This window comes from Rutidosis leptorrhynchoides, chromosome 7, assembly GCF_046630445.1.
Source record: "Rutidosis leptorrhynchoides isolate AG116_Rl617_1_P2 chromosome 7, CSIRO_AGI_Rlap_v1, whole genome shotgun sequence".
NCBI classification, from domain to species: domain Eukaryota; kingdom Viridiplantae; phylum Streptophyta; class Magnoliopsida; order Asterales; family Asteraceae; genus Rutidosis; species Rutidosis leptorrhynchoides.
This window is the reverse complement of record NC_092339.1, coordinates 371,019,056-371,031,963: the sequence shown is the minus strand read 5'-3', so window position 1 is coordinate 371,031,963 and position 12,908 is coordinate 371,019,056. Positions and strand designations below refer to the sequence as shown.

The 12,908-nt window shown below is 31.5% G+C and overlaps 1 protein-coding gene across 1 annotated transcript; it reads right to left on the bottom strand.

Annotated features, from left to right (window-relative positions):
* Window positions 1-3,704: 3,704 nt before the first annotated feature.
* On the bottom strand, window positions 3,705-5,561 carry LOC139858134 (5-amino-6-(5-phospho-D-ribitylamino)uracil phosphatase, chloroplastic-like). The gene is made up of 2 exons (XM_071846986.1): window positions 5,462-5,561; window positions 3,705-4,954 (listed from the first exon to the last, which is right to left on the bottom strand). Exon 2 carries the CDS (start codon window positions 4,942-4,944, stop codon window positions 3,910-3,912), a length of 1,035 nt encoding a protein of 344 aa, XP_071703087.1. The 5' UTR covers window positions 4,945-4,954; window positions 5,462-5,561; the 3' UTR covers window positions 3,705-3,909.
* Window positions 5,562-12,908: the final 7,347 nt, after the last annotated feature.

Sequence of the window (12,908 nt, the reverse complement as noted above, 5' to 3'; positions counted from 1 at the left end):
AAACCGTTCTTGCTTTGCTTGTTGTTGGAACATGTCCTTGAGTTGGTTAAGCATGTCATACGACCCTAAGCTCTCCATGCCCTTTTGGAGCTCTGGAGACATGGTCGCCAACATCAAGCATGCTACCTCATTAGACTCGGAACGCCGTTTTTCAAACTCGTCCCTAGCCGCTTGAGTAGCTCTCGATCCGGGTTCTGCCGGTAAGGGTTCCTCAATTGCCCTGATCTTTCCTTCCATCCTAAGAGCAATTCTTAGGTTGCGAAGCCAGTCCATGTAGTTCAAGCCTGTAAGCTTGTCCTTTTCGAGGAGCCCTTTAAGGCAGAAATTAGTGATTGATGACGGAGTAGGATTTGTGTTTGTTGCAGACATCTGTCATATTTTATTTTTAAAGTAAGTTGTATTAGTTAGTTTGATATGTTTAAACCTTGTTAAGATAATTATCCAAGTGTGTTTAATATTCAAACAATTATAATTAACAAGGCTAAGATCCATATTTCACTTATGTTAACGACGGGTTCGCCGCGGATCGCCAACCATAAGCTATTTAGGTAGGTAACTATATTACCAATTTCATCCATTATGAAATTCTTAGGTTCTGCGGGATTTAGTGATAATCAATTATTTCACTTGGCATGTTTAATCCCTTCTACGCTAATCCTTCCTCGTGGCGGGTTTGCCGCAAACCACGATTTCAGATTGTAAACCGTCCGTGATAGATACACGTGAAATCCGGCCCAAGACTCTCGGGTATCGCGAAATTCACCTCACCCTTCCCAACACCCAATTAAAGTCCGGCCCAAGACTCTCGGGTATCGCGAACTCTAACAGGTAGAAGGTTCGGATGTGTGTACTACTCATGGATAGCGTAAAGTTTACATTTAAAACGGGTTTTTGTTTTCTTTTAGCAAAAGTAGTTTACACCATTTTAAAACATTTGCTAATTATGTATTGCGTGTTGCGTTTGTTAAACTAATTTTAACCAAACCGTTTTATATGATTATTGTCCCTTTTGTTTTTTTTTAAAACATTTTCTAGCTAGCATGGCATAGACAAATAATAAAACAATAATAATCATGACACGCAATTATCGGTAGTATGCCTCGAGTCCTATGCGTTTTTCCGGTGAGCCAACACACGGAAAAACATGGTCAACTAGGGACATAACCTTGTGTGAGAATTGGCTCCCACTAAAACCGCCATCTCCATTATATGCTCGGATGGGCCGCCTTGTGAACATCGTCTTCTTGATTTCAATCTTGGTTGCATTATCTTACAAAATAACTTTCTATTTTCTATACTATTACAAATACAATATAAATAGAAAGACGACATGCAAGTCGTTTAATAAATTATTACATTCATCCCGAATAAATAATAAATTAAATCATACAACCAAACATCCACACAAGGGTCTTATTGAGGCAAATACTACCGATTTCATACAACAATCGCATACATAACAAATGGAGTGCCAACCGTCCATTTTCATATAACATGTTTCGATAAGGATTGATTTAAACAACACTTAATGGCACTTATAATATTCAATCCTTATTTACATAACATATGTATGTAAACCCACTTCATATTTTGTAAGTATGGTTTTCATGCCAAAACCATCCAAATAAACATATTAAGTGAATCAAAACATGTTGGAGATTTATTCACTTTACCAAAGCATAAAGTCTAAAATTAATAATTTTAATTTTCTCATTTCATGTAAAACATGAAAAGAATTCATGTACTTTATTTTCCTAAACATTGAATCTTTAATAGTCAACATGCAAGTTACCATTAAAATTTTCGGATTTTGGCAGATTCATACATGTAACTTTAAATGGTTATATCTTACTCATTTCTAATCCGTTTTCGATGATTTTTTTTTTCAAATTTAAGTTCTTTCAGTTAGCTTTCAAATGCAATTGGTCTCATACAGTAATATTGAGTTTAAAGCCCCGAAACAGTCCATCAAATACGGACTGTCCAGGCTGAAAAAAATTTCTTAAATGAAAAAAATGAATTTAACCCATTTTACATTTTGCCAAAATCCAAGATTCAAATTAGTATTTAGGAAACATAAAACATAAATCATGATACTTGTTTTGCATGTTTGTTATGCATGATCATCTCCAAGAATCATGCACAACGCATCCATCAAAACTAAATATCATAAGAAAAGTTTGCTAAAACTTGTACAAGATGGCTCGGATACCACTGTTGGAGTATGATACAAATTCAAAGCGAGCGGAAGCATTTTTAAAACTTTACAAAATCATACTCTTCCACGGATCATTGTACAAAACTTTAGCAAACAAAACAAAATTAACGAAATTAAACAAGAGAAGATTAGAATACAACCTTTGTAGCCTTTTGAAGATCGAATCTGAAAAACCCAAAGAAGAGTTCCTCTAAACGGTAGACACCCAAAGTTCCAACCTTGTTTCAATCTATACCTTCTACTTAACGGATCTTTTCTTTTTTTTTTATTTCCACCAAAACCCGAACCCAATTATAAAGTATTTTGGTTACTTGAAAATGAGAAAGAGAAATAGCATTTTGTATGTGTGTTTTTGTATCTCAAGTTACATATATATTTTCAATACCAAGACTTGGTATTATATAGAATAAAATTGATACATATAATACAAATATAAAGATTTGGAAAGATTTTAAAAGATTTGCAAAATCAAATCTTTATATAAAATAAGATTTACAAATCAAATCAAATCTTATTTATATCAAATCAAATCTTATATATTATATAAAATATGATTATAGTACAAATCTTTATATAAAATAAGATTTATAAATCAAATCAAATCTTATTTATATCAAATCAAATCTTATATATTATATAAATTATGATTTGCAAAATCTAATCAAATCTCTACATATTTAGATTTGTAAGTATATGTACACACATAAAAAAAAGCTTACTTAATTTATTAAACCATTAACTAATGATTAATAAATTAATTTCCGATTAGAAGGTATATCAAACAATTTACGATTGGCCTTTGTGTGTGACCGAATAGGATAAATGGACTTTTATTATTTAATGTCATGGGCATATCTTCGGAACATATGTACCACGGTCAAACCACGGTCGAACCATAGCCAACCCGAGAACATATTTCCAACAAGAATATCATGTAATAACCAATTAAAGTCTTCAACGGGTGGCAGAGGTCGAGTCTGTATCGTATCATCAAACACACTCATATACTCACGAATTATATAATCATATGAATATGGATTCGATTGATATTTTACAACAGGGAAGAAACGACAACTAGGATGATGTGTAATGAAACTACTACCTTTTTTAATTGCTTTCTTAATAAGACCATGGATTCTCAAATTCGCCATTTGTAAACATAAAAAATCATGAAATTGAATCGCTGGTTTTAATTTCAAGTAATTTTGTTTTTGAGTTTGGAGTCCGGGTTCTGTACTCTCGTGAGTTATTATTGGATTTAATTTTTTTTCCTTAATTATTGCATTTTGATTTTCTTTATTCTTTTGTTACTTATCTTGCAAGTCATATAAATCTAAAATGGAAAATGTAATTTAATCGTAATGATTTTGTACATGATTTTAGTCAACAATATCCGGTATTATATAAGGTAACCGTATTAAAGGATACAGACTACAGAGTATATGTGTTTTCAATGTTGAACGGTTTCATCTTGCTGACCAAAACTATTTATTATGGCTTATTGAACGAATCCAATACAAATTTTACAACTAACAATAAGTTTTGAATGGTCTATGAAACACATAAACATAATATATCCCTTAATCGTATTTGTTTTCTATGACTATACTGTACATATTAAATAACCCAAGACCTTTCTATAATTAGTAATCTTTCAATTTTACATAAACTACTATACAAATTTCATAAAATCACCAGAATCCATCATCAACCGCCGTTGACGGAGGTGGGTGTCCATCATCTTCTTCCTCAACCTCCATTTCCAATTCAGGTGTTAACCCAAACTCAGTCAACTCAATATCAGCAAGATTCTTTAAGTCAACGATGGTCAACTCATCAAGCCACCTAACCACCAAATCAGCAGCAGTTAGCTCATAAACCGGATGCTTACTAGCCACAGCCACACACTTCATTTTAGCATCATGAGCCGCTTCTACTGTCAAATTCGAATTCCCAAACACAATACACCTTTCGGGTATAAACTGCAAAAGCTGACCCGCATAAGCAAACATTTCCGGGTCGGGTTTTCCTCTATGTACATCTTCACCCGTTACAACAACATTGAATACACCTTGTATCCCAATTGCACCAATGGCTTCTTCAAGATTCTTTCGAGAGTGGGTCGACACCAACGCCATTGGTATCTTGTGACGTGTTAAAACATCTACAAACTCGCGGGACCCATCACGAAACCGGTAAACGCCGCCTCGTAACGCTCGGTGAATCTCTTCTTTTCGTGAAGCCATTCGTTTGACTTGAATTTGATCTCTTGACCAACATAAAACTTCCGAAATCGCTTGCTTGGGTTTCATTCCTTCTATTCGTGTTAGCATAAAAGCAGGTGGGGCCGATTTACCTTCTTCTTGAGATAACGCAAGCCATGATTGTTTCTCGTGATCGGGGTTATCTTCGATCAACACACCCTCCCACTCGAAAATCGCGCCTAACCAACCGCAACCCATTTGTTCTTGACGGGCCAACGGGTTATGTAACGAAGGGTTATCGGCCTTATTCTTAGGTGGCCATGAAACCGGTTTTTGAACATCAAAACTATCCAAAAACCGATCTTTTTCTCTATACAAATTTGGTTCTTTCGCTAATTCCATCGCTTGGGCCTTAACCACTTTTAATATTGGAATTTTTTTGAAAGTAACATTTCTTATATAATGCCCTAAAATTAGACTATGCCCTAAAAGGGATGATGTTGCAGCAATTGATTCGATCATCTTTCTACAACTATTAATTTCAAAATTTTCACTCAATTTATAGAAAAAACAATAATTATAGAATCGACCAAAACCCTAAATTCAATATATTAGATTCCACAAAATAAAATAGAAAAAGAATAAATCTTTTATTGGGGAAAAACTGTATCAATTATTCTAGACAGTCTTGAAAAGGGGGAAAAGCATGATAAAGAGAAACAAGCTTGCTTCCACAACAAAGATTCGAACTTTATTGTAATATAATATAAATCACCAAATTTATGACAACCCCAGAAACCTCAAATAATCAAATTAGCACAAAACAGAAAGATATACAAGAATGCAGGTTAATAACATATACAGAAATAAGGTGTATGTATGTTTGTTTGTATACGCTACGTTATATATTGGAGTATTAAATATTAAATAATAATTATTAACAATTAACAATTAACAATTGTTTATCATTATTTTATCATTTACATATAATACATATATACATATACATACAACAAGGATGGAAAGATAACTAGATTACCTGAATTGAATTAGTTGAAAATGGAGAGCGAGACAAAAGAGGAAACAAAGGAGAGGGAATGTAAGCTATTTTTTGGGGGAAGGATGATGATTTATGTGGTTTATACGAAAGCCTTCCAACATTTTGCAATTGTAAAGGTTTTAAAATAAATACTCCGTATTTATTGCTGTATTTCATACTCAGTATAATTTAATTTTTTAATAAGTACTGTAAAATACAAAGATTCTCAAAATATAAATATACATTTACATTATACATATAAATAACAATTTCAGCCTAATAAGGAATTAGTATTTTATCTGACATCGCGGTTAAGCTCGGATTTCTAATGTCCGATATTTATCTACTATGGGATAGTCGATGGGCTCATTCATAGGAGACAAGACCGGATTTTGAGACATGCAAAATGTGCAATATTACATACCATTTCATAATATATCCAACTATAATTGACTTAATAATAATCTTGATGAACTCAACGACTCGAATGCAACGTCTTTTGAAATATGTCATGAATAATTCCAAGTAATATATCTAGAATGAGCAATTGCACAGCGGAAGGTGTGACGATCGCTCCAAATCCATATGGACGAACACGTCATTCATCGATTTCATTGCGAGGTGTGCGAGGTGTACTAGGAAATAGTATTATTTTTACAACGAAATACTATTAAATACAATACAATTTTACACAAGATATTTATTTATTTATAGAATGGATATACCTAAACCTTGCTACAACACTTATAGGCAGTGTACCTAATCGTACAGTAGTGTAGTTTTTAGTAAGTCTGGTTCGTTCCACAGGGAAAATCTTTTAAACAAAGCTTAACGCTATATTAGTTTTAATTTATAAAAATACAAATATATATATAAGTAATATTATTATTATAAAGGGGGGTTTTTACCGTTTAATGACCGGTTTGTCGATTTTTAAAACTTAGTCGCAGTTAAAACCTAATGTAAAATATTAAATAAATAAAAGACTTAATTTAAAGCGTAAAGTAAATAACGATAATGAAATTGCGATAAATAAAATTGCGATAAAATAAACTTGCGATAATTAAAAAGTACGATAATTAAAAGTGCAATTAAATACAATAACAATAAATAAAAATGCGATAATTAGAAGTGCAATTAAATATGAAAATAAAGGAATTATGCTTATTTAAACTTCCGTAATCATGATGTTTGACGTGTTGATTTTAGTTTTATGCCCATGGGTTAATGGTCCTTTGTCCTGGATTATTTAATATGTCCGTCTGGTTTTTGCCCATAACAGTCCATCGGTCATAAATTTAAAGTGCGAGTGTCCTCGTCAAATTATCCTTATACCTGAAGTCAAATATTCCAACTAATTGGGGACTTAAACTGTAACAAGGTCTTAATACTTTGTTTAATAATTACACCAGAATATCGACTGCGTGTAACCCAAGGTTTTAATACTTTGTTATCAATTATGCCAAGTGTCCTTGTACATAATTTCACCCCTGTTTTAATAATTCCAGAGACTATTAATCCATTCCCGTGTCCGGTTAAATGAACGATTATTCGTACATATAAATATCCCGCCCATCGTGTCCGATTGAGTGTATATGGTTATTTATAGGGACGTCCAATTGTAAATCTTTATATTAAAATTAACAAACTATCATTTAGTTAAACAAATATAAAGCCCATTAATAGTCCATAGTCTAATTTCCACAAGTGTCGTTCTTTTGTCCAAACCTCAATTATGGTACAAAGCCCAATTACCCAATTTTAGTATTTAGTCAAACATCACGATTACTTCGGCTTAAATAAGCATAATAATAATTTAGCTACGAGGCATTAAATTAAAAAGGTTGAACATAACTTACAATGATTAAAAATAGCGTAGCGTTACACGGACAGAATTTCGACTTACACCCTTACAATATGCGCTAACATACCCTTATTATTAGAATTAAAATTAAAATTAAAATTAAAATTAAAATTAAAATTATAATATATATATATATAATACGTTGATGAATGAAGAAGGAAAAAGATGTGTTTTTGAGTCCAAAACTCGCGAACTTTATAGGACAGGCCTGAAAAAAGGGCTCATGCGATCGCATGAGCTTTGCCCTTCAAGGCCATGCGATCGCATGGCCAGCTGGGGAGGCTCAAAATTCTTTAAAAACGTGGGCTGCTTATTTATTTATTATATAATATAATATATATAATTAAATTTAATTATATATATTGTGATGACCCAGAAATTTTGACTAAATTTAAACTTAATCATTGTATGATTAACATTTTCGACACGATAAGCAAAGTCTGTAAAACTGAATCTCAAAAATTTTGAATTACTTTTATATATTTAAATACCCTTCGGTTGTTTTCGACGATCCGTGAACAATTATATGAAAAATAGATACATATATACTATAACATGAAAAGGTAACAATGTATTAATTGTTTGATACCGTACATTAAACTTATTGGTTTAAATATCTATTTGAATATATATGATAAGTTGAAATATTTATTATTAAAATTTATTTATAAATAACTTCCAATGTGTATTTAAAAACTGATTTATGTATATATTAAAAAGATATATATATAATAAACGATAGTAATATTCGTTTATTGATTCGATTGATATTTAGATAAGTTAACTAAAGCGTTTAAGATGAACCAGTTAAACACTAATTTGCTACAGTGTTTTCAAATTGCCACATTACTCAAAATGCTACAGTGTTTTCGAAAATCACTATTTGCTACAGTGAAATTGACTTTGCTACAGTGAATTGCTACAGTAAAAATTGACTTTGCTACAGTAACTTTGCTACAGTAAACACTATTTTAAAATGTATTTTAAAAATTAACGAGACGATGATTTATAGAAGTAAATGACCAAAACACTCAAATGTATAAGTTATACCTCAAGTGGTATAGTTTATGGATGATTTAAGGCTATATTTTAACAAAGGTACGAGTCACGAAATGTAAAATGCAAGTTTTCTCAGCGTACAAAAGGACATTTGAGAAACCGGAACCGGGACATAAGTCGAGTGATGACGTACGACTTATCGGAACAAGAATTACAAATCAACTATGCATGTGAATTTAATATAATATATAATTAATTATTTAAATTATATATATTATATAATCATTTATTATGTCGACAAACAAAAATACAAAATTTTGTGAGCTGTAAAAGTGGGCCATGCGATCGCATGGCCATTGTGCCTCAGACCCATGCGATCGCATGGGAAGGCTGGGCAGGCAACATCTATAAATTCAGTCGATTTCTGTTTTTCTATCCATCTATCTCGCATCTATCTCTCTATATATATTATATTTATATTTATTATTATTATTATTATTATTATTATTATTATTATTATTATTATTATTATTATTATTATTATTATTATTATTATTATTATTATTATTAAGATTAATATTATTATTAATCTTAAATATTATTATTAGTATTACTTTTAGTAATATTATATTACGACGGAGTGCTGTCCAAGTAATTTTCAAAACGAGTTTCCAAGCGAGCTAGAGCTAAGGAAAATATGGGTTATTACCAAGGAGGTTATGGGTAATGTTCGGGGGTATTTTTGTGAAGCAAACCTAGTGTTTATCATCTCTGATGCGTCTACGTGCTTTCCTACAATATTGTATATCAATATTAAACAGTGAGTTTCATATGATCCCTTTTACACAATATATTTTTGGGCTGAGAATACATGCAAATGCTTTATTAAATGTTTTACAATATTTATATGCGTGAGTTTCATTGATCCCTTTTTATACATATTTTTGGGCTGAGGATACATGCGCTGTTTTATGAAATGAATACAAAAACTAAAACTGATCTGATGTGAGTTTCATAAGATCCCTTTTACTCTCTACATTTTTGGGCTGAGAATACATGCAAATGCTTTATTAACCGATATACAATATTTATATGCGTCAGTTTCATTTGCTCCCTTTTTAATTGCTTTTGCAATCTATATTTTTGGGCTGAGAATACATGCACTTTATTTTAAACACAATGGATACAAGTACATACTAAATTCTACACCGAGTTTGAACCAAAAATCCCTTAGCTTTGGTAACTAGTAACTGCCGGTTATAAGAACTGGTGGGCGCGAGTAGTGGTATATGGATCCATAGGGCTTGATATCCCCGTCCGAGCTAGAGCGCTAGCCTTTTAACGGACGTATGCTATTTGAGAAGCGTACACGTTGGTTTGCGTGTATTATTAAGATGATTATACAAAGGGTACAATTTATATAAACATTAAAGTTTAGTTACCAGGGTGCTCAACTTTGTAGAACCAATTGATAAACGTTTCGGATGAAACAACTGAAATCTTGTGGTTCACCTTTTATTTAAAACATATTGATAAACGTTTTGAATGAAACAACTGAACTTTTGTAATCCACATTGATATACGGATTATGTGTAATATTAAAACTATGAACTCACCAACCTTTTTGTTGACACTTGAAGCATGTTTATTCTCAGGTTTCTAGAAGTCTTCCGCTGTTTGCTTATACGTGATACAAGATATGTGCTTGGAGTCATACATGCTATATACAAGAAACTTGCATTCACCATGTACCTTATTTTGACTGTATTGTCAACAGATGTATTATTGTAAACCATTTAAATGGTGATTGTCTATACGTAGGAATCATCAGATGTTAAAAACCTGGAATTTATATATTCATTTATGAAATACCTTTTCAAACGAATGCAATGTTACAAAACGTATAACATAGAGGTCAAATACCTCGCGATGAAACCGGTGAATGACGTGTTCGTCCATATGGATTTGGAGCGATCGTCACATATATATATTATATTATATTCTTGTACTCCGTTGACTTGTAATTTTTAGTCCGTTGCGTCGAGCATTGAGAGTTGACTCTGGTCCCGGTTCCGGATTTTCGAACGTCCTTGCGTATAATTTAATATCTTGTACTTTGCGTTTCGCGTCTTGTACTCTTGTAATTTTGAGACGTTTCTCATTAATAATTGGAACCTCTTTGATTGTACTTTGTACTTTTGAGCTTTTTGGTCGTTTGCGTCTTCAATTCGTCGAATCTGTCTTTTGTCTTCACCTTTTATTATTTAAACGAATATCACTTGTAAATAGAACAATTGCAACTAAAAGCTTGTCTTTCTTGAGGGATAATGCTATGAAATATATGTTCGTTTTTAGCATTATCAAATATTCCCACACTTGAGTGTTGCTTGTCCTCAAGCAATATAGTCTTGAAATACTAGAATCACCTCTTTATTCTTCACACTTTGTACATCAGTGATTTCTATACGGCGGTATAAACAATGGTAGTAACGATGTGGTTTATAGTCCCACATGACTATAAAATTTAGATCCTTTAAGGAAATTAGATCTTTATGAAAACATTTGATCTTTTGAAAATTAAATTTAGTTTTTACCCTAGATAAGTTTTCCGGAATAACCCTTTACCGGTGTTTGCAAATTCTTTTTGTGGGTTTGGTGGGTTTCAGATTTGAAAATTTTAGCTCAAAACTTGTGGTTTTGTGTCACCCACTTGCTAACCTTGTATTAGGAAAGCAACACGTCTAGTTTACTTGTTTCGTATATTACCTTTCGGTAAACTACCGTCCGGTTGTAAAGGAAAGCGTTGAACAAGCAACTGTTAAGGCAATGTCCCCTGACATGCTTTTAATTATGGTCTTATAACGTGTCGGATGCAATTACTATCCTTTGTATGAGCAATAGTAAAGCTCACCCTTATAATTTTTCGGTATGGCACAAGGTCCTGTCTTTGACCATGCTATGCAATCACCGTTCTTACGGTTGACACCCGATTTGGTTCAGGTGACCTAATGAATTCTAGGTGAATTCCCAGGATTTTACGTTCAATGGTAATGAATGCATTGAAAATGAGTTTTCAGAAAACAAATCGGTTTGTAATTTTGATCAAAATATTTTCTCGTTCAAGCTCAAGTTTAGATATCATTGAATTCCATGAGTTTGTAATTCTCAATCTTTAAGGTCAATCTCAAGGATTGAGTAATATCAGTCTTAAAAGCTGATTTTTGATCTTTAAGGAGATTATCCTTTCTGGAGATCTGATTCATTAGTCTTATCAAGCTAATTTGCACGGCGCCCTCCCCATTTTACAAGACAGATCATCTCATGGTTAGGATAAGTCTGACCACATGGCGACCCTGTTTGATGCTGAGGTACGTGGATTTCCAGTCGATTTTAGAGATGATTTTTCTAGATTTTTCGTCAACCTACAGCTGGTCTGGACGACAACTTCTTGACCTAAATCAAGAAGCGCGTTTCTTTTTCGGAAGACTTTACTTCCTTTTAATGATGGAATTGGTTCATCGTGTAGATCCATCTTTTCTTTCAAATATATTACAGTAAATCGGGTAAAACTTTTTAGTTTAGTCCAAAGCAAAAGTATCTTCAATTATTTGTTACAGAAATATGTGACATATGTTTAAAATAACTTGGTAAATTTTCCCACACTTGACTTTTATTTTCTTTTATTTGCCTTTTTATTGTCCTCTATTCCACTTTAAAAGAATTCTAACATTTTAGTTTGTTTCTCAATTTATGTCCTTTCCGAGGTAACAATAATTTAGGTGTTAACACCTAGTTTTATCGTTCATAAATATATATAAACATGATTTTGAATTCATTTAATTGAAAATTTTGAAAATTTTTACTAGAATTGGGTAGTCAGTATATAAGACTAGGGCTGTTCTTTTATAACAACCCTCATATTTTCATACCTGAATTGACTAATTTGATTATAGGGTTGTTATCCATACGTAATATATAATTAAATTTGACATTGATCAAATATCTATTTTTAGTCGACACTTTTTGTTAACTAAAGTTTACACTAATTATATAAAATAACTTTAGTTAATATTAATATTAATATTAATGCGTATTATATTTAAAACTATATGAAACATAATTATTAATTAAATGATAAGTTATTTTAATCATTATATATATATTTTTAGCTTATAAAAAAAGAGATTTTTTTTATAAATTAAATAATGAGCCCATGAATTTTGACTAAATATTTTTAAAAATAAAAACTTATTAAAAACATTTTTAACATGTTTTTATTTTTTGTCAAAATTGGCACCTTTATTTTATTTATATTTTTTCTTTTCACCAACCATTTTTTCCCTATAAATACCCACTTCCATTTCATAAAAACTTGTATCAAATCTTTGGAAAAACACTCTCACAAACTTGGGAAAGTACTTGAGGTATTTTCTATATTTTTTATCGAATTGCTTTTATTTTTTGTATATTAATTAAAAATTCGAATTTAACATATATTAATTATTTTTACATGTTATAATTAGTATTATAAGTATTATGATGTATAAAAATAATTTTTATAATTTATGGAATATTATTTATAAT